The 25,888-nt window shown below is 36.8% G+C and overlaps 1 protein-coding gene across 1 annotated transcript in view; it reads left to right on the top strand.

Moving 5' to 3' along the window:
* Positions 1–25,888, top strand: part of PLOD2 (procollagen-lysine,2-oxoglutarate 5-dioxygenase 2) — a 117,839-nt gene that overhangs the window by 67,779 nt on the left and 24,172 nt on the right. Inside the window, exons 5-7 of the mRNA XM_061167810.1 lie at positions 1,200–1,312; positions 12,353–12,416; positions 13,644–13,741. Of these exons, the coding sequence (XP_061023793.1) occupies positions 1,200–1,312; positions 12,353–12,416; positions 13,644–13,741 (275 nt within the window). The remainder of the gene's footprint in view (positions 1–1,199; positions 1,313–12,352; positions 12,417–13,643; positions 13,742–25,888) is intronic.

Genomic DNA, 25,888 nt, shown 5'->3' with positions numbered 1-25,888 from the left:
GTCTTGTTTTCTCTAGTTAATATTCCTGCCTATTTCTTTTAATTCTTTTATTACTATGAGAACATTTTAATTTTGAGGATAATAAGTTAGATTTCTTTTCAATTCTCAGGAGTGAAATTGCTCCTTGTTAAAAAGTATTGTATATCAGTGAAACATAGCAGCTTGGCTGCATTTCTGAGATTCAGAGGGAGACTCAAACACGGGAAAAATGATCCTGCTGTCTGTGTCTTTTATAGACAACTGTTGTTGGCATATTTAATGCTTGTGCTCTAAGGCCAAGGTAAAAAATCCAATTTTAGACTTCCTTTTTCCAGACCATGACAAAACCTAGCCAGAAAATGGTTTAGCAGACATAGTAATGACTAGCTCAGTGAAGGAAAAATTCCCAAAATGTCCTAGATATAAAATTTCTTTGGGATGTTTGCAGTCAGTGACAAATCCAACATTCTTTTGATTGCGTTAACATCTCTGGCACTGACATCAAAACCACTGTAGTAGAGATTTTTTTTTTCCCCCAGAAACAGTGAATCTTTTACACAGGATCTAAGAACAGCATTTCAGAAGAAAGAAAATTCTTCTGATTTTGACTTTTTCCTAGTAACTTTTTTTTTCCCTGACATGTGTTTGAAAATATTAGTTCCCTCTCTTATATCAATTAATTTGGGGAGATGGGTTGAATGGATGGGTTGTAGTAGCATGGAAACATATACACTGCCATATGTAAAATAGATAGCTAGTGAGAATTTGCTGTATCACTCAGGGAACTCAAACTGTGGCTCTGTGACAACCTAGAGGGGTTGGATGGAGCGGGAGGTGGGAGGGAAGTTCAAGAGGGAAGGGACATATGTGTACCTATGGCTGATTCATGTTGATGTATGGCAGAAACCAATGCAATATTGTAAAGCAGTTGTCCTTTAATTAAAAATAAATAAATTAAAAAATTAATTTGGGGAATGTGTTTATTCAAAGAGAGTCTTTTATTTGCACTTGGTAGTAAAAGCTTTTTCTGTTTGAATTTATATATGAAACAAAGGACACTCAATAACTCATATTTCTCTCATGGTGAGCTGTGAAATTCTAAACTATGGATTAGGACTAATAGCTTTACAAATCTATGCAACTGGTCTATGAAATTAACACAGACATGAGTTTTGGTCTTTGAATTCTAAATCCTCTATTCACTCTCTTTTCTATTGCAGGATTTATTGGTTATGCTCCTTATATCAACCGTATAGTTCAACAGTGGAATCTCCAGGATAATGATGATGATCAGTTATTTTACACTAAAATTTACATTGATCCACTGAAGAGGGTAGGTAATAGCTCTCACTTTCAACATAATATCTGGGTTCAAGTGGCTACTGGCACTCCAGTCACTGATCCATATTCTGGGCAATTTTACAGGCAGAATAATACATAAGGGGCCGTCTCAATGGTGTCAACTCTAAGGAGCCTATCAGGAAGTCTCACAGAATACTTTCTTATATTTTTCTTTGATTAGAACATATTTGTTTGGCTACCCATAATTTGGAAAGGGTTTCCCTGGTGGTTCAGTCAGTAAAGAATCTGCCTGCAGTGCAGGAAACCGAGGTTAGATCCCTGAGTCAGGAAGATCCCTGGAGAAAGAAATGGCAACCCACTCCACTATTCTTGCCTGGGAAATCCCATGGATAGAGGAGCCTAGTGGGCTACAGTCCATGGGGTCACCAGTGTCGGACATGACTTAGAGACTAAACCACACACCACACCATATCACAAAATGCAGAGGAGTTTTTTTCTTTATTTCAAGCACATGTGTTCTACTAAAAATCTGAATTCTCTTATTAAGGGGAAGAATGTTGGGAACAAGAGGGCCTTGCCTTAAACCCTAAGGACAATATTCCTGAGATTGATTTAAATGGAACTTTGGAGAAAAGTAAAAACAAAGTTCTTTAATTTGATAGTATTTTCAGTATAATTACCTATAAGTTAATGTTCCATAAGTTTATTTTGTATAATCAATACAGTTCTAAAATTTATTCAATAGTGTGTTTCAGGGTACTGTCATTAGGAAACAAGTGTTTGTATTTTTTTTTTTTTAAGTATATTTTATTTTTTTTCCATTTATTTTTATTAGTTGGAGGCTAATTACATTACACTATTGTAGTGGTTTTTGTCATACATTGACATGAATCAGCCATGGATTTACATGTATTCCCCATCCCGATCCCCCCTCCCACCTCCCTCTCCACCCGATTCCTCTGGGTCTTCCCAGTGCACCAGGCCTGAGCACTTGTCTCATGCATCCAACCTGGGCTGGTGATCTGTTTCAGCCTAGATAATATACATGGTTCGATGCTATTCTCTCAAAAACATCCCACCCTCACCTTCTCCCACAGAGTTCAAAAGTCTGTTCTGTACATCTGTGTCTCTTTTTCTGTTTTGCATATACGGTTATTGTTACCATCTTTCTAAATTCCATATATATGTGTTAGTATACTGTATTGTTCTTTGTCTTTCTGGCTTACTTCACTCTGTATAATGGGCTCCAGTTTCATCCATTTCATTAGAACTGATTCAAATGCATTCTTTTTAATGGCTGAGTAATATTCCATGATGTATATGTACAACAGCTTCCTTATCCATTCATCTGCTGATGGGCATCTAGGTTGCTTCCATGTCCTGGTTATTATAAACAGTGCTGCAATGAACATTGGGATGCACATGTCTCTTTCAGATCTGGTTTCCTCAGTGTGTATGCCCAGGAGTGGGATTGCTGGGCCATATGGCAGTTCTAATTCCAGTTTTTTAAGGAATCTCCACACTGTTCTCCATAGTGGCTGTACTAGTTTGCATTCCCACCAACAGTGTAAGAGGGTTCCCTTTTCTCCACACCCTCTCCAGCATTTATTGCTTGTAGACTTTTGAATAGCAGCCATCCTGACTGGTGTGTAATGGTACCTCATTGTGGTTTTGATTTGCATTTCTCTGATAATGAGTGATGTGGAGCATCTTTTCATGTGTTTGTTAGCCATGTGTACGTCTTCTTTGGAGAAATGTCTGTTGAGTTCTTTGGCCCATCTTTTGATTGGGTCATTTATTTTTCTGAAATTGAGCTGCAGGAGTTGCTTGTCTATTTTTGAGATTAATCCTTTGTCTGTTGCTTCGTTTGCTATTATTTTCTCCCATTCTGAGGGCTGTCTTTTCACCTTGCTTAGAGTTTCCTTTGTTGTGCAAAAGCTTTTAAGTTTCATTAGGTCCCATTTGTTTATTTTTGCTTTTATTTCCAATATTCTGGCAGGTGGGCCAGAGAGGATCCTGCTGTGATTTATGTCGGAGAGTGTTTTTCCTATGTTCTTCTCTAGGAGTTTTATAGTTTCTGGTCTTACATTTAGATCTTTAATCCATTTTGAGTTTATTTTTGTGAATGATGTTAGAAGGTGTTCTAGTTTCATTCTTTTGCAAGTGGTTGACCAGGTTTCCCAGCACCACTTGTTAAAGAGGTTCTCTTTTTTCCATCATATATTCTTGCCTCCTTTGTCGAAGATAAGGTGTCTATAGGCTCTTGGATTTATCTCTGGGCTTTCTATTCTGTTCCATTGATCTATATTTCTGTCTTTGTGCCAGTACCATACTGTCTTGATGACTGTGGCTTTGTAGTAGAGTCTGAAGTGAGGCAGGTTGATTCCTCCAGTTCCATTCTTCTTTCTCAAGATTGCTTTGGCTATTCGAGGTTTTTTGTATTTCCATACAAATTGTGAAATTATTTGTTCTAGTTCTGTGAAAAATACTGTTGGTAGCTTGATAGAGATTGCATTGAATCTATAGATTGCCTTTTGTAGTATAGCCATTTTGACAATATTGATTCTTCCAATCCATGAACACGGTATATTTCTCCATCTGTGTGTGTCCTCTTTGATTTCTTTCATCAGTGTTTTATAGTTTTCTATGTATAGGTCTTTTGTTTCTTTAGGTAGATATACTCCTAAGTATTTTATTCTTTTTGTTGCAATGGTGAATGGTATTGTTTCCTTAATTTCTCTTTCTGTTTTCTCATTGTTAGTGTATAGGAATGCAAGGGATTTCTGTGTGTTAATTTTATATCCTGCAATTTTACTATGTTCGTCGATTAGCTCTAGTCATTTTCTGGTAGAGTCTTTAGGTTTTTCTATGTAGAGGATCATGTCATCTACAAACAGCAAGAGTTTCACTTCTTCTTTTCACTGTTCATCAGTGATATTGGCCTGTACTTTTCTGGATTCCTTTTACTTCTTTTTCTGCTCTGATTGCGGTGGCCAAAACTTCCAACACTATGTTGAATAGTAGTGGTGAGAGTGGGCACCCTTGTCTTGTTCCTGATTTCAGGGGAAGTGCTTTCAATTTTTCACCATTGAGGGTAATGCTTGCAGTGGGTTTGTCATATATAGCTTTTATTATGTTGAGGTATGTTCCTTCTATTCCTGCTTTCTGGAGAGTTTAATCATAAACGGGTATTGAATTTTGTCAAAGTCTTTTTCTGCATCTATTGAGATAATCATATGGTTTTTATCTTTCAATTTGTTAATATGGTGTATTACATTGATTGATATGCGGATATTAAAGAATCCTTGCATTACTGGGATAAAGTCCACTTGGTCATGATGTATGATTTTTTTAATATGTTGTTGGATTCTGTTTGCTAGAATTGTGTTAAGGATTTTTGCATCTATGTTCATCAGTGATATTGGCCTGTACTTTTCTTTTTTTGTGGCATCTTTGTCTGGTTTTGGAATTAGGGTGATGGTGGCCTCATAGAATGAGTTTGAAAGTTTACCTTCTTCAGCAATTTTCTGGAAGAGTTTGAGTAAGATAGGTGTTAGCTCTTCTCTAAATTTTTGGTAGAATTCAGCTCTGAAGCCATCTGGTCCTGGGCTTTTGCTTGCTGGAAGATTTCTGATTACAGTTTTGATTTCCTTGCTTATGATGGGTCTGTTAAGATCTTCTATTTCTTTCTGGTTCAGTTTTGGAAAGTTATACTTTTCTAAGAATTTGTCCATTTCTTCCAAGTTGTCCATTTTATTGGCATAGAGCTACTGGTAGTAGTCTCTTATGATCCTTTGTATTTCAGTGTTGTCTGTTGTGATATCTCCATTTTCACTTCTAATTTTGTTTATTTGGTTCTTCTCCCTTTGTTTCTTAATGAGTCTCGCTAACGGTTTGTCAATTTTGTTTATCTTTTCAAAAAACCAGCTTTTAGCTTTGTTGGTTTTTGCTATGGTCTCTTTTGTTTCTTTTGCATTTGTTTCTGCCCTAATTTTTAAAATTTCTTTCCTTCTTCTAACCCTGAGGTTCTTCATTTCTTCCTTCTCTAGTTGCTTTAGGTGTAGAGTTCGGTTATTTATTTGCCTTTTTTCTTGTTTCTTGAGGTAAGCCTGTAATTCTATGAACCTTCCCCTTAGCACTGCTTTTACAGTGTCCCATAGGTTTTGGGTTGTTTTGTTTTCATTTTCATTCGTTTCTATGCATATTTTGATTTCTTTTTTGATTTCTTCTATGATTTGTTGTTTATTCAGAAGCATGTTATTTAGCCTCCATATGTTTTTATTTTTAATAATTTTTTTCCTGGCAATTGAGATCTAATCTTACTGCATTGTGGTCAGAAAAGATGACTGGAATGATTTCAGTTTTTTTGAATTTACCAAGGCTAGATTTATGGCCCAGGATGTGATCTATTCTGGAGAAGGTTCCGTGTGTACTTGAGAAAAAGGTGAAGTTGATTGTTTTGGGGTGAAGTGTCCTATAGATATCAATTAGGTCTAGCTGGTCCATTGTGTCATTTAAAGTTTGTGTTTCTTTTTTAATTTTCTGTTTCGTTGACCTATCCATAGGTGTGAGTGGGGTATTAAATTCTCCCACTATTATTGTGTTATTGTTAATTTCCCCTTTCATACTCATTAGCATTTGCCTTACATATTGTGGTGCTCCTATGTTGGGTGCATATATATTTATAATTATTATATCTTCTTCTTGAATTGATCCTTTGATCATTATGTAGTGTCCTTCTTTGTCTCTTTTCATGGCCTTTATTTTAAAGTCTATTTTATCTGATATGAGTATTGTGATTCCTGCTTTCTTTTGGTCTCCATTTGCATCAAATATTTTTTTCCAGCCCTTCACTTTTAGTCTGCATGTGTCCCTTGTTTTGAGGTGGGTCTCTTGTAGACAGCATATATAGAAGTCTTGTTTTTGTATCCATTCATCCAGTCTTTGTCTTTTGGTTGGGGCATTCAACCTATTTACATTTAAGGTAATTATTGATAGGTATGGTCCCATTGCCATTTACTTTGTTGTTTTGGGTTCACGTTTATACGACCTTTCTGTGTTTCCTGTCTAGAGAAGATCCTTTAGCATTTGTTGAAGAGCTGGTTTGGTGGTGCTGAATTCTCTCAGCTTTTGCTTGTCTGTAAAGCTTTTGAATTCTCCTTCATATCTGAATGAGATCCTTGCTGGGTACAGTAATCTGGGTTGTAGGTTATTCTCTTTCATTACTTGAAGAATGTCCTGCCTTTCCCTCCTGCCCTGAAGGGTTTCTATTGATAGATCAGCTGTTTTCCTTATGGGGATCCCTTTGTGTGTTATTTGTTGTTTTTCCCTTGATGCTTTTAATATTTGTTCCTTGTGTTTGATCTTTGTTAATTTGATTAATATGTGTCTTGGGGTGTTTCACCTTGGGTTTATCCTGTTTGGGACTCTCTGGGTTTCTTGGATCTGTGTAACTATTTCCTTCCCCTTTCTAGGGAAGTTTTCAGCTATTATCTCCTCGAGTATTTTCTCATAGCCTTTCTTTTTGTCTCTTTCTTCTGGGACTCCTATGATTCGAATGTTGGGGCGTTTCACATTGTCCCAGAGGTCCCTGAGGTTGTCCTCATTTCTTTTAATTCTTTTTCCTTTTTTCCTCTCTGCTTCATTTATTTCCACCATTTTATCTTCTACCTCACTTATCCTGTCTTCTGCCTCTGTTATTCTACTGTTGGTTCCCTCCAGAATGTTTTTGATCTCATTTATTGCATTATTCATTTTTAATTGACTGTTTTTTATTTCTTCTAGGTCCTTATCAAACATTTCTTGCATCTTCTCAATCTTTGTCTCCAGGCGATTTATCTGTAACTCCATTTTGTTTTCAAGATTTTGGATCATTTTTATTATCATTAAATTCTTTTTCAGGTAGATTCCCTATCTCCTCCTCTTTTGTTTGACTTGGTGGGCATTTTTCATGTTCCTTTACCTGTTGTGTATTTCTCTGCCTTTTCATCTTGTTTAGATTGCTGTGTTTGGGGTGGCCTTTCTGCATTCTGGTAGTCTGTGGTTCCTTTTTATTGTGGAGGTTTCTTCCAGTGGGTAGGGTTGGACGATTGGCTTGTCAAGGTTTCCTGGTTAGGGAAGCTTGCATTGGTGTTCTGGTGTGTGGAACTGGATTTTTTCTCTCTGGTGTGCAATGGAGTGTCCAGTAATGAGTTTTGAGATGGGTCTATGTGTTAGGTGTGACCTTGGGCAGCCTGTATGTTGACATTCAGGGCTATGTTCTTGTGTTGCTGGAGAATTTGCATGGTATGTCTTGCTCTGGAACTAACTGGCTCTTGGTTGGTGGTTGGTTTCAGTGTAGGTATGGAGGCTTTTGGATGGTCTCTTATTACTTATATTCCATGTAGTCGGGAGTTTTCTGGTGTTCTCAGGTTTTGGGCTTAAGTCTCCTGCCTCTGGATTTCAGTTTTATTCTTCCAGTAGTCTCAAGACTTCTCCAACTATACAGCACTGATAATAAAACTTCTAGGTTAATGGTGAAAAGATTCTTCCCCATGAGGGACACCCAGAGAGGTTCACAGAGTTACATGAAGAAGAAGAGAGGGAGGAGGGAGATAGAGATGAGCAGGAGGAGAAAAACGGGGACTCAAGGGGAGAGAGACAGATCTACATAGTTCTCTGTTCCCGAAGTGTTCCCTGTAGCCCAGACACCCACAGAGATTCACAGAATTGGATTGGGAAGAGAAGGGGGAGGGAGGAAATAGAGGTGTTCTGAGGTAGAAAACGGAAAGTCAAGATTTGGAGAGAGCAATCAACACACTCCTGAATAGAAATGGCAACTGAATATTGGATTCTTAAATGTCCAAAATTGATATCAAATACTGAAAAACAAAGATTAAAAATCGAGGGTAGAGGTTAGACTCTTAAAAATACAACATTAAACACAAAAACAAAAACAGAAAAAATTTTAGAAATATATATGAAGTTCGGTTTAAAAATATGGCTTCTCCTTTTTTTTTTGCAAGGTCATAGTGAAATGAAAATGAAAATTAAGGAGTAATATTGGAGTAATAGAGGACTTTAAAAGAAAATAAGAGAAAAAAAAATAAAACTAGAAAAAAATTTTTTTTCCTAATTAAAAAAATAGTAAATATATATGAAAATGGAAATGAAAGTTAAGGAGTAATGGAAGAGTAATAGGGAATTTTAAAAGAAAATAAAAGAGAAAAAATAATAAAAGAAAAGAATAGAAAAAAAAATTTAATTAAAAAGAAAAAAAGTAAAAATATATCTAGGAATTTCTCTGGAGCTGTTGCGGTCAGTGTGGGTTTGGTTCGGTTTCAGATAGCTCCTCATTCCAGCTTTCGCTTCTTGATATCTGTAGGCCCCTTCCGGTGTAGTTGGTGTTCTCTACAGGGATTTTAATCTGTTGCAGTGGTCCCTTCTGAAGCAGTTCCCTTTGTTTATTTGGCTTCTGTTTGCCAGTCTCTTCAGTGTCTAATTTCAACCCCAACACAGGCGGGCGGAGGTGGTCTCTTGTTTAGGTTCGCTTGTTCAGTTGCGCTGCGGGGAGGGAGGGGCGCTGCAGACAGATATCGCTGGCCTGTGTGGGGAGCACTCGCAGTGTTCTGGCCACACTGGGTTTGCCCCCGCTCACAGATGTGTGTTCTCCCTGTCTACACTGCTCAGTGTCCCTGCTGCTCTATATGGAGCGGGCCCTGTGTTGCGTGCGGTTCCAGTTTTCGGGTACTCCACAAAAGCGTGGACTCGGTTGGGCCTGCGTTTTGTGCCTTCCCCACCCGAGCAGCTCAGGCCTCCAGGAGCTTGACGGGCGCACTCTCCCCGGGTGTGGTGCGCCTTCTCCCCTCTGCGGTTCCAGCCTCAGTTTCAGAGCGTGACAGTCGGGTGCATGCGCCTTGTGTCTACTCTTGGGAGCTGGCCTCTAGCCGTGACCCTCCCGGCGGATGTCGACCATCCAGAATCTCAGGAAATCTTTGGTTAGAAACTGGAGGCCTATTTGCAGTTTGGTAGGGGGTGCCATCTGGGGCCGAGTTTGCCCCTTTCCTCTCCCTCCTGCCTCCTGCCTCCGGCAGGGATGGGCCGGTCCGCAGCTGACTAGCTCTTCTCTGGAATTGTTCAGTCTCTTTGTTCTGTGAATGGCTGGCAGTGTGTTCCGGCCGGATAATTTTTTCTCTCTCTCTCTCTTGCTATCTCACAGTTTAAGTGGCTATCTCAAGTTAGCTCCCTCCAATTGCCCTCAGGGCATTCGGGCTCAGTCCTTACCCTAAGCAATGCCTCCTGCTCCTCTCCGTTCCGCCCCCACTTGCTGGTGGCGGATGCCGGCGTCTGGGGTACTTTTCTGCTGGGAGTTGCTTTTAGGCACGTAATCTGTGGGTTTTATTTATTTTTCCTCCCAGTTAGGTTGCCCTCCGAGATTCGAAAACTTCCCCCAGACACACCCGTGAGAGGGTTTCCTGGTGTTTGGAAACTTCCTCTATTATGACTCCCTTCCCAGGACGGGTCTCTGGCCCTAGCTCTTTTGTCTCTCCTTTTATCTTTTATATTTTGTCCTACCTCCTTTCGAAGATGATGGGCTGCTTTTGTGGGCGCCTGATGTCTTCTGCTAGCAGTCAGAAGTTGTTTTGTGAAGTTTGCTCAGTGTTCAAATGTTCTTTCAATGAATTTGTAGGGGGGAAAGTGGTCTCCCCGTCCTATTCCTCTGCCATCTTGGCTCCTCCCCCTAAAGTATATTTTAGAGTGAGTTTGCACTGTGTCTGCTTTTGTATTTTTGATAAATACTATCTAAATATTTTCATTAGATACTTCTTAAGAAACTTTATTCTTAATTTTTTTTTTTTTTTTTACTGTCTCTTATGTGCCTGACACAACCAGCCTGAGGCCATGATCTCTCATTTGAGAGGAGAAACCTACTCTTGGCATGAGTGCTAGCCCTTGCAGCTTGATGCCTGTCTTTCTGAGTGTAATTCCACAGTGAAAGTGTTCTGAGTGTTATTTAATTGCTTTTGCTTTAGGATGCTTCCTCTAAAATCTCACTGCTGGGTCTGTAGTATTTTTAGTTGTGTAAATCCTATTTATGTTTTCTCTAGGCATAAGATTTAATGTGGTTAGCATGTGTCTAAGTCTGCTTGGTTTGCCATAACAAAATATCATAGACTGGGTGGCTTAAATAACAGAAAATGTTTTCTCAGAGTTCTGGAGGCCAGAAGTCTGAGATCAGGGTGCCAGAATAGTTGGATTCTGGGGAGAACTCTCTTCTTGGTTTGTAGATGGCAGCCACCTTCTTGCTTCTTTCCACATGGTGGAGAGAGAGGTAAGAGATAGAGAGTGAAGTTTGGGTCTTGAACATATGAAATTTCAGGGAACACAAACATTGCATCTGTAATAGCATACAAAGACAATTTTCAGAATATAATTTCAGAGCAATGTAGCTGAAAAATTGGTCCATTGAGAATAAGGTTGTAAAGTAAATTAATGTTTAATGATTAGTTTGTCTTCCGGGGAGCAAGTGTCTTAATTTCATGGATGCAGTCACCATCTGCAGTGATTTTGGAGCCAAAGAAAATAAAATTTGCCACTGTTTCCAATTTTTCCCTATCTGTTTGCCATGAATTGATGGGACCAAATGTCAAGATCTTAGTTTTTTAAATGATGAAATTTAAGCCAGCCTTTTCTCTTTCTTCTTTCACCTTCATCAAGAAGCTCTTTAGTTCCTCTTCACTTTCTGTCATTATATTGGTATCATCTACGGGTCTGAGGTTGTTGATATTTCTCCCAGCAATCTTGATTCCAGCTTGTGATTCATCTAGCCTGGCGTTTTGCATGATGTGTTCTACATATAAGTTAAATAAGCAGGGTGATAATATACAGCCTTGATGACCTCCTTTCCCAATTTGGAACCAGTTTGTTGTTCCATGTCCAGTTCTAACTGTTGCTTTTTAACCTGCATACAGGTTTCTTTGGAGACAGGTAAGGTGGTCTTGTATTCCATCTCTTTAAGAATATTTCACAGTTTGTTGTGATCCAAACAGTCAAAAGCTTTAGTGTAGTCAATGAAGCAGATGTTTTTCTGAAATCTCGTTGTTTTTTCTTTGATCCAACAGATGTTGGCAATTTGATTTCTGGTTCCTCTGCCTTTTCTAAATCCAGCTTGTACATCTGGAAGTTCTCGGTTCACATAACTGAATCCTAGCTTGAAGGATTTTGATCATTACCTTGCTAGCATGTGAAATAAGCCCAACTGTCCAGTAGTTTGAACATTTTTTGGCATTGACTGTCTTTGGAATTGGAATGAAAACTGACCTTTTCTAGTCCTGTGGTCACTGCTGAGTTTTCCAAATATGCAGACATATTGAGTGCAGCACATTAACAGAATCATCCTTTAGGATTTTAAATAGCTCAACTGGGATTCTATCACCTCCACTAGCTTTGTTTATAGTAATGCTTCCTAAGGCCTGCTTGATTTCACATTCCAGGATGTCTGGCTCTAGATGAGTGACTACACTATCATTTTTATCCATGTCATTAAGACATTTTTTGTGCAGTTCCTCTGTGTATTCTTGCTACTTCTTCTTAATATCTTCTGCTTTGGTTAGGTCCTGGACATTTCTATCCTTTATTGTGCCCATCTTTGCATAAACTGTTGCCTTAGTTTCTCCAGTTTTCTTGAAGAGATCTCTAGTCTTTCCTATTGTATTGTTTTCTTATTTCTTTGCATTGTTTACTTAAGAAGGCTTTCTTCTCTCTCCTTGCTATTATCTGGAACTCTGCATTCAGTTGGGTATATCTTTTTCCCTTTCTCCTTTGCCTTTTGCTTTTCTTCTTATAAACCTGTTTTAGCAGTCTGACAGATGATACTGCATAATAATAATTATGAGGTTGGGTTGCATAATAATAATACCCAACCTCAATAGCTTAACATAACACATAACATGGGTCTTTCTGAAGAAGTTTATTGGAATAATTTGTGTTTCAGATCTTTATATTTCCCCAAAGAGCAAACTTTATCAACATGATAGTGTTGTTTGCTGTTTCTTTTGCATTTTAAATATTTTTTTTTCATTCTTATTTTTAGGAAGCTATTAACATCACATTGGATCACAAATGTAAAATTTTCCAGACCTTAAATGGAGCTGTAGGTATGCTTCCTAAATAGTGGGTTACTCATGTGTGCAAATGAACACCAGTGTTTTCAACTGTTTATCATTTTTTATATTCATTTTGGAGCTATGACTAAGGTTGACATGTAGGTATTGCAACTGTTAAGCAAAATATTGGAGTTAAGCTGAGCTTGATATAAATGCATTCAGTTGAAATCATTTCCTAAGAATAGTACAAAAAGATAAATTTCAGCCCTTAGGTAACTTAAACTTTATTGATTTATGGGGACTCTAGATATAGTTTTAAATTAATTATACTTTGTTATTACAGTTTTCAGTATCAGCTTTTAATATTGTGAATTACTCAGCAGTATTAAATTATTTTAACCTAGGTTAAAAGTAACTGGTAATGAGACATGTACACTGGAGTGTGGTATATGTGTATGTGCATGCCTGTATATGTTTTCCTGGTAGACATGTATTTAGATAAAAATACATGAATACATTAAATTTAATTAATTGATACATTAAAAAAGTACACTGATACATTAATGCATTAATACCTCACAAATTAAAAATATATTGCAATTTGATATACTTCTTTAAGGCAGTTCATAAATAAAAAGATTCTTAGAGTGGAAGGCATTTAGTTCGGAGTGCTCTGGAAATATGAGGAAAGGAGCTTGAAAACAACAAAAAAGTTTCTGCTCCTACTTTCAGCTCCTTGTGCTGACTTATGTATTCTTGGAATTAGCATTAGGCCTGATTTTCAAGAACTGGAAGTACTATCACTGATGGCCAGTTGTAGAAACCTAGCTTTTGCCTGGCAGTTTTCTACTTGCTAGACATATATTGTTGTTATCTTCATAATAACCTAGAAAAGCAGGCAAGGATCCCATTTTACAGATGAATAAATTGAGACAATAATTTAATTCATTTGGGATTACATCACTTTCAAAAGATAGAAACGGTATTGCGAAGATGCCTTCTTTCAACCAAGACCTCTCAGTGTCTTAGCTGTTTGCCAGCACCAGGTTGGAGAAAGTTAGGTGCTTAGAATCTGCGTCTGTGTCAGTCTTGTCCTTCATTTTGGATATCTGCTGACTTGAAGCAGGCAAAGTTTCTCAAAGTGTGGCATATGGAATAGTATGCATGAGAAATTTTTAATAAACTAAAATGTATAGATAGATGTGTACATGTATATGTGTATATGAACACATACATACACATTTTAAATGACTAAAATCTGTCTTTTTTAAAATCCAGATGAAGTTGTTTTGAAATTTGAAAATGGAAAAGCCAGAGCTAAAAATGTATTTTATGAAACATTACCAGTGATGATTAATGGAAATGGGCCCACCAAGGTGAGTCACAGTGGAGACATTTCTCTGTTTCTTTATTTCTTGAGGATAGATTACAGAGAAGTATATATTGATAGAATGACTTCTTCTCCTCCTTCCCCTTTTCCCCCTTCTCCCCCTCTCCCTCCTTCCCTTCCTTTCCACTCCCTGCCCCATTTCCTTCTCTCCCACCTTTTCCTCCCCCTCTTCCTCCTTTAATATCTTTAAGAGGCTTGATAAATAACAAGGTTCTACTGTATAGACAGGGGTATTCAATACCCTCTGATAAATCATAATGGAAAAATGTCTATTCATGAATTGTTTTGTATATACATACATATATATATATATATATATACACATACATACACATACATATATATATGCACACACATACACACACAAACATACACATATATGGTTAGTGATATTGTGCTTAAAACAATGTTCTGGGATACCAAGATGATGCTTGGCTTACCCATAAGTACATAGAAAAGAGATTATTAGATAAATTTGTATTGTGAGAAGAGAGATGGGAGATGAAGTCTGCTATTTCAGAAGAGTGAGAAGCCTGAATTCCAATAAAAGCTATATGCATGGGAAGACAGTCAAGGAAAAGCCCACATTGGCAGCCTTTCCACCATAAAAATGGAGAAAGTAGATTACCTTTCTCTAGTTACTTTCCACCTTGCTTTTCATCACATTCCAGCCCTCCTACAGAACTTTGGCTATGGACTCCTTTATCTGTCTGATAACAGTTTTCCCAGCTCTAATCTCTCCTTCTCATCAGCATTTTAAAGACGTTAAGTCTTTCTCATTCTATGAACCTATCCAACACAAACTGTAACATCCTTCTCAATCTACATTGCTTCCCAATGTAGGACATTTTCCTTCCCCTCACAGCCACACTCTTTAGAGACTATTGCTCTTCCCAACCCCCAGGAATGGCTCCTGCCAAAGTGTTGTGTTGTGATATCCTTGTTGAGGAGTAGACACTAAGGAGCTCTCATTTATCTTTCATCCAAAGATAACATTTGATGATGTTCATCCCATTTGGTTCAGTTTGAAATACTTCCCTTTGCTTCCATCATGCTCTGCTGGTATGTCTAATAACTTTCTGGCCATTCCTCATTCTTTTTTAGTCTCTCTATTTTTCTTATATATATATAATTTATTTTCTTATTTTTGGTTGTGCTGGGTTTTCCTTGCTGTGGGTGCACTTTCTCTAGTTGTGGCGAGTGAGGGCTGCTCTCTAGCTGTGGTGCTAGAGCTTCTCATTGCGGTGGCTTTTCTTGTTGCAGAGCACAGACTCTGGGCATGTGGGCTTTAGTAGTTGCAGTGCAGAGGCTCAGTAGTTGTGGCTCTCAGGCTCTAGAGCCCAGGGTCAGTATTTGTGGTGCAGAGGTTTAGTTGCTCAGTGGCATGTGAGATCTTCCCAAACCAGGGATTGAACCTGTGTCCCCTGCATTGGCAGGCAGATTCTTAACCACTGGACCACCAGGGAAAGTCCCTTAATATAAATTTTTAAAACTTAACACTTTGTGTAGTGAAATTCAGGGGTCTGATGGTCCTCTTCCTGTACTGTTTTAGTTATTCTAAAACAGTTTATTTAGTTTTAGTATTCTATAGGTATCTGTCGGAGACATTCTTTTCTCTGCATTCTTAGGTAATCTGCTTCATTCCCAAACCAGCAAATCTCTCAGTGCTGATTATTTTCAAATCCTTGCTGTAGCTTCTATCTTTCCTGAGCTCTGAGTTTGAATGCCGAATTGTTAGATTTATCTGTGTGTCAAATAAGACATGGAGCTCAAGACCTTCAGTTCTTTCCCTCTTCCATCCAGTTGATTAGCCACAACCTGGTGTTTGTTTTGGCTGTAGATGCCTCTGTCTTCCAGTCCCCCTGGAGAAGTAAATGGCAACCCACTCCAGTATTCTTGCCTGGGAAATCCCATGGACAGAAGAGCCTGGCAGGCTACAGTCCGTGGGGTCGCAAGAGTTGGACACGACTGAGCGACTAAACCGACCATCCAATCCAAGAGCTATACCTTCTAACTCTGTGCATGGTGGTTTGACTAATTTTCTTAGAGTCAAGAGCAACTTTTTAGTTCAGGCCACCTGCAACCTCTCACGGATAACAGTCATCTGCTAACAACTTGGACCTAGAGTATTCTGCAGAAGCAAAAACCCAGTCACATTACTCAACCTGTGTGCTGCCCCTTATAGTCTTAGGTATGAAGTTCCACATTCTCAACTTGTTTTGTAAAGCTCTTTTTTTTTCCTTTGAAGTTTGCTTCTGATTTAGGTGTCCCCAGTCTACCATCCCATCTACTCTCCTACTCCTGATACTATAATATCTATACACCATTTCTCATTCTCATTCTCTCCCTCAACTCCTGCCATACTGAGTTAATTTAAACTTTGCAAACGTTTCATATTTCCTCTGTCTGCAAGTCTTCTGTACATGCACATCACTGTTCTGGAATCCTCTGACCCTGATTCCTATCTGCTGTACCCATTTATTAAATGCTATTCGTCTTTTGTGTCTGCTTAGTCACTCAGTTGTGTCTGACTCTCTTGTGACCCTTTGGACAGAAACCTGCCGGGCTTCTCTATCCATGGGACTCTCCAGGCAAGAATACTGGAGTGGGTTGCCATGCCTTCTTCCAGGGGATCATCCCGACCCAGGGATGGAACCCATGTCTCCTGTCTCCTGCATTGCAGGTGAATTCTTTACCTGCTGAGCCATTCATCTTTTAGGTGTCAGCTTAGTCTTTATTCCTCAAGTTTCCTACATGCTTTTATAATATCTGGAACTTTGTCTATCACAGAACATAATACCACACACAGGGATACCACACAGGGATAGGATTGACCTGTTTTAAATTTTTGTCTCTTACTGGGTCTGTAAGCCTAGGTATTATAGAAATCGTATCTATCCTGTTCACTTTTTGTTTTGCCAGGCTTCAACACATGTGCAGCATATATCAGTCTTTCAATAAATTGTGATTGAATGTCAAGGTCTATAAATAGTCCAATGACGTAGCATTATTCTTGGGAATAGTGAAGTGGATTTTTTTCTGGCAGGGCAAAATATTCATGCCTTATGTGTGGGTCCCTGTAACTGTCCCTAGACAGATAAATGAACTTCTACAGCCAGACATCTACAACTAAATAGTGTGCTATTTCTCCTTGGTAATGTAATACTTGAATCAAACTTTAAGAGGGCGGTTGGTCCCAAAAATTTAGGTATCTTGAGTGAGGCCTGGTATTCAGTGATTTCATTGTATTCACCAGTTTTTTCCAGATTTCCAGGGTAATGCTGATAGTTTTACAAAGTGATTAAAAGACCTCATAAGAACACTAACTCTAGTCCTTAGTCATTTAGAAAGTTCTGTATGTACTAAGAAATTTTAAGTCTTCCAAGCAACATTTTTAGTTTGGGCTCTCTGTTTCTGGCATTTCAAGCAGTATGATGATCCCATTATATTTTCTGTGACATGACCTTATAATTCTATTTGGCAGCAAAAATGAAGTAATTTTTTTATTGTAAAATTATATTTGGTATAATATAAAATTTGAGAAAGGACTATATAAATGAGCATTCAATGAATGCCAACACTTTATTTAGTAATATGTTAAAAAATATCACATTTTACCTAGGATAATGAAGGAAAAAAAAAGCAGATTACTCTTTTTAGATACACCATTTTTATTTAACCATCATAAAGATGAAAGGATTTTTATATATTTTGTATGTTAGCTTTATTTATTATTTTATTTAGTAAGGAATGATTATAATGTCAGTGGTTTTGAGCCATAACCTCATGAATGTTAATATTTAAGCCATTTTTATTTAAAAATGTGCATAATGTATAAATGATAAATTGTTGATAATGTGTTTATGGACCAAAGTATGTAAAGATGAGTTTATTTCTTAGTTACTTTCTTGAAATTTCCTGCTATTAGGAAGAAAAACTTTTAAATTATAAATAATTTAAAAAATCACTTATAATCCCACTGCATCTCATTTTGTTTCCATTTATGGTTGCTTTCAGTCTTTATGTCCTTGCAATATGTACCTTTGAGCATTCATGTTTTTCATTTGTTTTCATAATGATGTATAAACAACTTTGTTGCTTTTAAATTAACATTTTATTTGAAATATGTTTTTTATTTATTATACATAATTGTCTTCATACTTGTCCAGGTATAATCTAATATGAATCAGTTTTTAGATAGAAACCATGACTTCCGGTTTGAAGTTTTGCTTTTTATTCTTGAACCTTATTTACTGTTAGTAACACATCATAAGATGCTTATTTTAATTCCTAACTTTTTTCTTTTAAATATCAGATAATGTACTTCTTAAGGTAAATCATTATGAAATTGGTAGTATTTATATGCAAAGAGAAGTTAGACATAAGAAAAGCAGATCGTCTAATCTGCACATGAAAACAAGTCATTTCAGAAATGAATATGATCTGCAATAAAAATGGGGACTCTAATTTTGTGCATATAAACCTCAATGCTTGGGTCACTATGACCTTGAAAACCTGGGTGACTTGAAAAAAAATGAAAGAAAAAAGAAAAGATTCAGTTGGAAAAGTTTCTCTGCCAGTGACATGACATCACCCTTGGAAATGTTTCGATATTGTGAAAACAGGATTAAGAAAGCCCTACCACCTAGTAGCTGGGGACTTCCTGGAACAGACTAACTACATAAACAGCTTTCTGCACTTTCCAAAGCTGCCAGCACAAATGTCTGTGACTTTTGATGAAGAAAACAGATGTAAACAGAGGGTAAGGGTGATGAGTAACCTCTGCCTGTGTGATGAGAGATCCAAAAAGAGAGAGATTTCCAGTCTTAGTGATCTCTGAAAATCCAATAGACGTAAAAAGTAAAAAAGTTATGAAGTTTAAATTCTGAAAACTAAATGTAATGTCTTTTATGCTCTAAACTTTTAAAAAAGATATTGATTTTCATATTCACCTAGGGGTCCTAACAGACTCATCAATAATTCATGAAATAAATATTTAATTTCGTATGAGATTTCTGAGATGAGGAAGGTGCCAGTCTATATATAGGTGGGAATTTTAGATACGTCCAACCATGGGGGGACTTGTTTTTTCTTCTAAAAAAATTATTTCCCAGGATATTTAAAACAAAATTGTGTATTTCTCACCAGCTTTTTAAAAAATTCCTTTTAGAAATAATGCTTAATAGAGAACCCATTTAAACATGAATCTCTATTTTTAATTCAAAATCATAATGTTATATAGGACATGAATAATTAACATTTGCACATATAGTTTGACAATAGTAAAATTTTTGTTTTTATTATAGAAACATATTCAAATCATTGTACTGATTCTTGAAATGTCATTAATGAATATCATAACTACATATTTTCTGCCTCATAATTTGTTTCCTGACTTTTCATGTAGTACAAGAGGGATGTGAATGAGTTACTTTTCCACTTCTTATAATTGTGCTATACAGAATAATGTGACTGTCTATAATATATGTAAAACAGAGGTTTTTCTCTTTGTAATTATACTGTGCTTGTTTCAATAGCCTTTGCTTCAGTTTTAGTGCAATAGAAATATTTGAATGGAATACCAAATATTTGAAAGGAATCAGATAAAATAGTACTGAACTAACTTCTTTATCTATTCTATACCATAAGATCTCTTTTAAGGTCTTCAGTTCAGTTCAGTCGCTCAGTCGTGTCCAACTCTTTGTGACCCCATGAACCACAGTACGCCAGGCCTTCCTGTCCATCACCAACTCCCAGAGTCTCCCAAACCCATGTCCATTGATTTGGTGATGCCATCCAACCATCTCACCCTCTGTTGTCCCCTTCTCCTCCTGCCATCAATCTTTCCCAGCATCAGGGTCTTTTCAAATGAGTCAGATCTTCGCATCAGGCGACCAAAGTATTTGAGTTCCAGCTTCAACATCAGTCCTTCCAGTGGACACCCAGGACTGATCTCCTTTAGGACGGACTGGTTGGATCTCCTTGCAGTCCAAGGGACTCTCAAGAGTCTTCTCCAACACCACAGTTCAAAAGCACCAATTCTTCGGCGCTCAGCTTTCTTTATGGTCCAACTCTCACATCCGTACATGACCACTGGAAAAACCATAGCCTTGACAGATGGACCTTTGTTGGCAAAGTAATGTCTCTGCTTTTTAATATGCTGTCTAGGTTGGTCATAACTTTCCTTCCAAGGAGTAAGCGTCTTTTAATTTCATGGCTCCAATCACCATCTGCAGTGATTTTCGAGCCCAGAAAAATAGTAAGCCGCTGTTTCCACTGCTTCCCCATCTATTTCCCCTGAAGTGATGGGACCGGATGCCATGATCTTAGGAAGCTAGAAAAATTCAATTGGTACTTCTGTGCATTTTTAACTATCATATTTAACATATGAACATTTTTTTCTTTTAGTTCATCTCATCTTTTCAATGAAAAATTAATGATTACGCAAACATAATGAGGATTTTAGGTGCTTCCTTTTATCAGTAATATAAAATTACAGCCAAAGCTAATTTGTTTTAGCTTCACTGTGTTGAAGTGAGATAATTATAGTTTATGACAAGAAATAATAAAGAAAAATTTAAAAACTTTAGCTGTTTCTACCATTCTAGGGGTTAAAATTGAAGGTTAGAATGTTTAGTAATTTCTTTAAGTAAGGTCAGCGGAATTTTTCTTAAAATGTTTACACGCTGGGGACGTTCAAGATAGTTTTTTGAGGGCTCAGAGTATCTTTCAATGTGTTTACCTCTCTCTTCCATCCATCTTCCTCCACCTTCTCCTAAATCCAAAACGTAATGAAGGATTTTATAGATAAATTTTATAGGTAAGTTATCTATAAAGATTTTATAGATAAAATGAATGCCAACAGATGATTAAGGAGAAGGGGGATCACAAAGGAGATGCTCTGAGATATATGAAAGGGGTAGGTGGGGAAACAGTGTCATGCTTTATTTTTTTTTCTTCCAGTTTTATAATTGACACATAGCACTGTATAAGTTTAGTAAATATCTGTCATCTCATATAAGTACAAAATAAAAGAAAAAAATGTTTCTTGTGATGAGAACTCAGGATTCGTTTCTTAACAACTTTCATGAATAACTTAGAGCAGTGTTAATTGTATTTATCATGTTTATTACATCTGCAGTACTTATAGCTGAAATTTGTACCTTTTGATCACCATCCAAGTTCAGCTCGTCCACCTCTTGCCTCTGGTAACCATATATCTGATTTCTTTTTCTATGAGATTGTTTGCTTACTTATTTCTTTTTGAAGTGTTATAATTGCCTAAAATACTATGTTAGTTCTTGGTGTACAACATAGTGATTCGATATTTCTGTACTTTACAAAATGATCACTATAATAAATCTAATTATCATTATATCACCATAAAAGGTATTACATTATTATTTATTACATTCTTCACACTGTTCATTTCATGCACGTCTCATTTATTTTGTACCTGGAAATTTGTACTTATTTATCTCCCTCATCTAAATTTCTCATCCCACCACTCTCATCCCCTCTGGTAACCACCTGTTTGTTCTTGTGTCTATGATTGTTTATGACTAGTTATGTTTATTCATCTGTTTTTAGATTCCACATATATGTGAAATCATATGGCATTAACCTTTCATTGTCTGACTTATTTCACTTGGAATAAAATCCTCTTGGTTTATCCATGTTGTTGCAAATGGCAAAATTTCATTCCTTTTATGGCTGAGTAATATTACATTATATATATATATATATATACATTTATATGTATATATATTTCACAATTTCTTTATACATTCATCTAATGATGGACACTTGGGTTGCTTCCATATCCTAGCTATTGTAAATAATGCTTCACTGAACATAGGTGTGTATATATCTTTTTGAATTAGTGTTTTTGTTTTCTTGGAAAAAATACCTAGACATGGAATATGTGCATCATATGTTAGTTCTGTATTTCATTTTTTGAGGGACCTTCATCCTCTTTTCCATAGTGGCTGCATCAATTTGCATTCTCATCAGCATTGCATAAGGGTTCCCACTTTTCTACATCCTTGCCAACACTTGTTACTTGTGTTTTTTGATAGTATTATCAACTATTTTAACAGGTATCTCATTGTGGTTTTGGTTGCATTTACCTGATGATTAATTTTGTTGAGCATTTTTTCATCAGTCTGATGGCCATTTGTATGTCTTCTTTGGTGAAATATCTATTCAGATCCCCTGCCTGTATTTTCACTGGGTTGTTGTTTCTTTTTTTAATATTAAATTGTATGAGTTCTTTGTATATTTTGGATATTAACCTCTTTTTTGGACATAGCATTTGCAAATATCTTCTGCCATGCAGTGGGTGACCTTTTTGTTTTGTTGATGGTATTTTCATGTGCAGAAGTTGTTATATGTGCAAAAACTTTAAGTTTGATTTAGTCCCATTTGTTTATTTTGCTTTTGTTTTCCTTACCTGAGGAGGCATAACCAAAAACCACTGCTAACAACCAATGTTAAAAAGCATACTATCTATGTTTTATTCTACAAGTTTTATGGTTTCAGGTCTTAGATTTAAAAGATTTAATTCCTTCATCTGTTTTGAGTTTCTTGTTGTATAATATATGGTATGAGAAAGTAGTCCATTTTGGTTCTTTTGAATGTAGCTGTCCAGTTTTCCCAGCACCATTTATTAAAGAGGCTATCTATTCTCATTGTATATCCTTGCCTTCTATGTCATAGATCATTAACCATATAAGTGTAGGTTTATTTCTGGCCTGTCTATTCTATTCCTTTTATCTATGTGTCTGTTTTCATGTCAATACTATATTGTTTTGATTACTGTCCTTTGTAGTATAGTGTGAAATCAGGGAGCACAATACTTCCAGTTTTGTTCTTCTTTCTCAAGATTGCTTTGACTATTTGACTTCTTTTGTTGTTTCATATAAATTTTGGGACTATTCTAGTTGTGTGAAAAATGCTATGGGTATTAATTAATGGGTATTAATTAATAGGAATTACATTGAATCTGGAGGTTGCTCTGAGTAGTATGGACATTTTCACAGTATTAATTCTTTTAGTCTGTGAGCACAGTTTATCTCTTCATTTAATTGTGTCTTCCTCAGTTTCTTTCCCCAATGTTTTATAGTTTCCAGAGTACAAATCTTTCATTTCCTTGATTAAATTTATTCCTAGGAAATTTATTCTTCCCTATGCAATTGTAAATTTCTGGTCAATTATTATTAGTGTATAGAAATGCAATAGATTTCTGTGTCTTGTTTGTATCTTGTAACTTTACTGAATTCATTTGGTAGACCTAATAGTTTTTTGTGTGGAGTATTTAGAATTTTCTATATGTGGTACATGTCATCTGCAAACAGTGGCAGTTTCGATTTAGATAAATTTTATCTCATTTTCTTGCCTAATTGTTCTGTCAAGGGCTTCCAAACTATGTTGAATAAAAGTGGGAAGAGTGGGATCCTTGTTTTCTTCCTAGTTTAGAGGAAATGCTTTCAGCTTTTCACCACTGAATGTGACATGAACTGTGGGTTTGTCATATATGGCCTTTAGGTTGAGGTATGTTTCCTTTGTAACCACTTTGTTGAGAGTTTTTGTTGTAAAATGGATATTGAATTTTGTCGAAAGTTTTACTGCATCTGATTATATGATTTTTATCCTTTATTTTGTTAATGTGGTGTTTCACATTGAGTGATTTGAATATATTGAACTATTCTTGTGTCCCTAGAGTAAATCCTACTGAATCATGATATATAATCCTTTTAATGTGTTACTGAATTTTGTTTGCTTATATATATTCTGTTGAAGATTTTTGTATTCATGTTTATCAGGGATAATTATCTATTATTTTCTCTGCTTTCATAGTATCTTTGATTTTGATATCAGGGTAATGCTGGCCATGTAGAATGAGTTTGAAAGCATTCCTTCCTTCCCCTTTAGTTTTTTGAAATAGTTTGAGATGAATACATATTAAGTCTTCTTTATATGTTTGAGAATACCCTGTTTTATCCCTTCACTTTTTGTGTGATTTTAGATGTCAAGTGAGTACTTTGATGGAAGCATGTATATGGAGCTTGTTTTTCTTTTAATCCATTCAGCCACTCTATTTTCTGGATTTGAACATTTAGTCCATTTACATTTAAAGTAATTATTGACAGACATGTACTTATTACAATGTTGTTAGTTGTTTTCTGGTTATTTTTGGTATTCTTCTCTGTTCCTTTCTTCTCTTAGTCCCTTATGATTTGGTTACTGAGTTATGTTTGTGTTACTTCCTCCTTATCTTTTGTGTATCTATTATATGTTTTTGATTTATGGTTACTATGAAGTTCTTATATAGTAAATACCAGTATATTTTAAGTTGACCATTGCTCAAATTTGGCTGTATTCTAAAAACACTACATTTTTACTCCCCTCTGCCACATTTTATGTTTTTGGTGTCTTATTTTACATTTTTTATTTTGTACATTGTTAAATAATTATTGTAGACAATATTTGATTTTACTAGTTTTGTATTTTAACCTTCATACTAGCTGTATAGTTGGCTGATCCATTACCTTTACTATATATTTGGCTTTACTGGTGGTATTTTTCTCTTTTATAATTTTCATATTTCTGGTTATGTTCTTGTCTTTTCTATAAGGAAGACCCTTTAACATTTCTTATAAGGTTGGCTTAGTGGTGATGGACTCATTTACCTTTTGCTGTTCTGGTAAACTCTTTATCTCTTCTTCAACACTGAATGTTAACTTCACCAGATAGAGGTTCTTGGTTGTGTTTTTCCTTTCAGTACTTTGAATGCTACTGCTACTGCTAAGTCACTTCAGTTGTGTCCGACTCTGTGCGACCCCATCCCCGGGATTCTGCAGGCAAGAACGCTGGAGTGGGTTGCCATTCCCTTCTCCAATGCATAAAAGTGAAAAGTGAAAGTGAAGTCGCTCAGTCATGTCTGACTCTCTGTGACCCCATGGACTGCAGCCTACCAGGCTCCTCCGTCCATGGGATTTTCCAGGCAAGAGTACTGGAGTACTTTGAATATGTCATGCCATTCCTTTTGGTCTACAAATTTTCTGCTGAAAAATCAGCTGATAATCTCACAGGGTTTATTTTGTATGTGACATGTTTGTTTTGTTTTTTGCTGACCATAATACTCTCTTTATCTTTAACTTCTGACATTGTGATGGTAGTGTATTTGTGTAGGTCCCTTTGGATTGACTTTATTTGGAATTCTCTGGGATTCCTAGACTTGAATGTGTTTCTTTCACCAGTTTAGGGGAATTTGCATCCATTGTCTCTTGAAATATCTCTGTCCCTTTCTTTTCCTTCTGGGGACTCTATAATACAAATGTTAGAATGCTTATTGTGCCCTAGAGGCTCCTTAAACTATCCTCATTTTTTAAAATTCTTTTTTCATTTTGCTGTTTTGATTGGGTGATTTCCTATTAGCCTCTCTTCCATATTGCTGATCCTTTCCTCTGCATCATCTAATCTGCCTGTGATTCCCTCAAGTTTCTAACTTAGCTCCATTTCATTTGATTCTTTTTCTGAGGTTTTGTCTTGTTCTTTTGTTTGGAACATATTTGTCTCCTCATATAAACTAATTTTCTGTTTCTATGCATTAGGTAGATCACCTATTTTCTCCCGGTCTTTAAAGAGTGACTTTGTACAGAAGGTGTCCTGTGGGGCCCAGTAGTGTGGCCCCTCCTGGCCAACAGAGACAGGTGCTCCAGGACTGTCCTCTGTGTGGGCTGTGTGCACACCCCTGTTATCACTGAGTTGCACTTGCTTTGGGTGCAGTAGTATATGGGGCTGGTTCCCAGTACAACCACCTGTAAGGCCTGGCCACAATCTGACCGCTCCTTTATACTCAGCAAGTTTCAACAGATCCGTGCCTCTTAGGCACATGCCCTAAAATTAATAAATGAATTTCCTTCTTGTATGACCCAGGCACTATTCTAACTGCTGCCTCTGCACTGGGATTTGGAAAGAGTGAATCTGTGCCTGCACCCTTTAAGAGCAGTCTCAGTTTCCTACAGGCTTCTGGCTCTGCCACATGTAAGCCCCTCTGGTGTTAAAGCCAGATTTTATGGTGGCTCATCTTCCTGGTGCAGGTCTTCTAAGATAGGGAGCCCAATGTTGG

The sequence above is a fragment of the Dama dama genome, chromosome 19 (assembly GCF_033118175.1).
Source record: "Dama dama isolate Ldn47 chromosome 19, ASM3311817v1, whole genome shotgun sequence".
NCBI lineage: Eukaryota > Metazoa > Chordata > Mammalia > Artiodactyla > Cervidae > Dama > Dama dama.
This window is presented reverse-complemented; position numbering and strand designations above follow the sequence as displayed.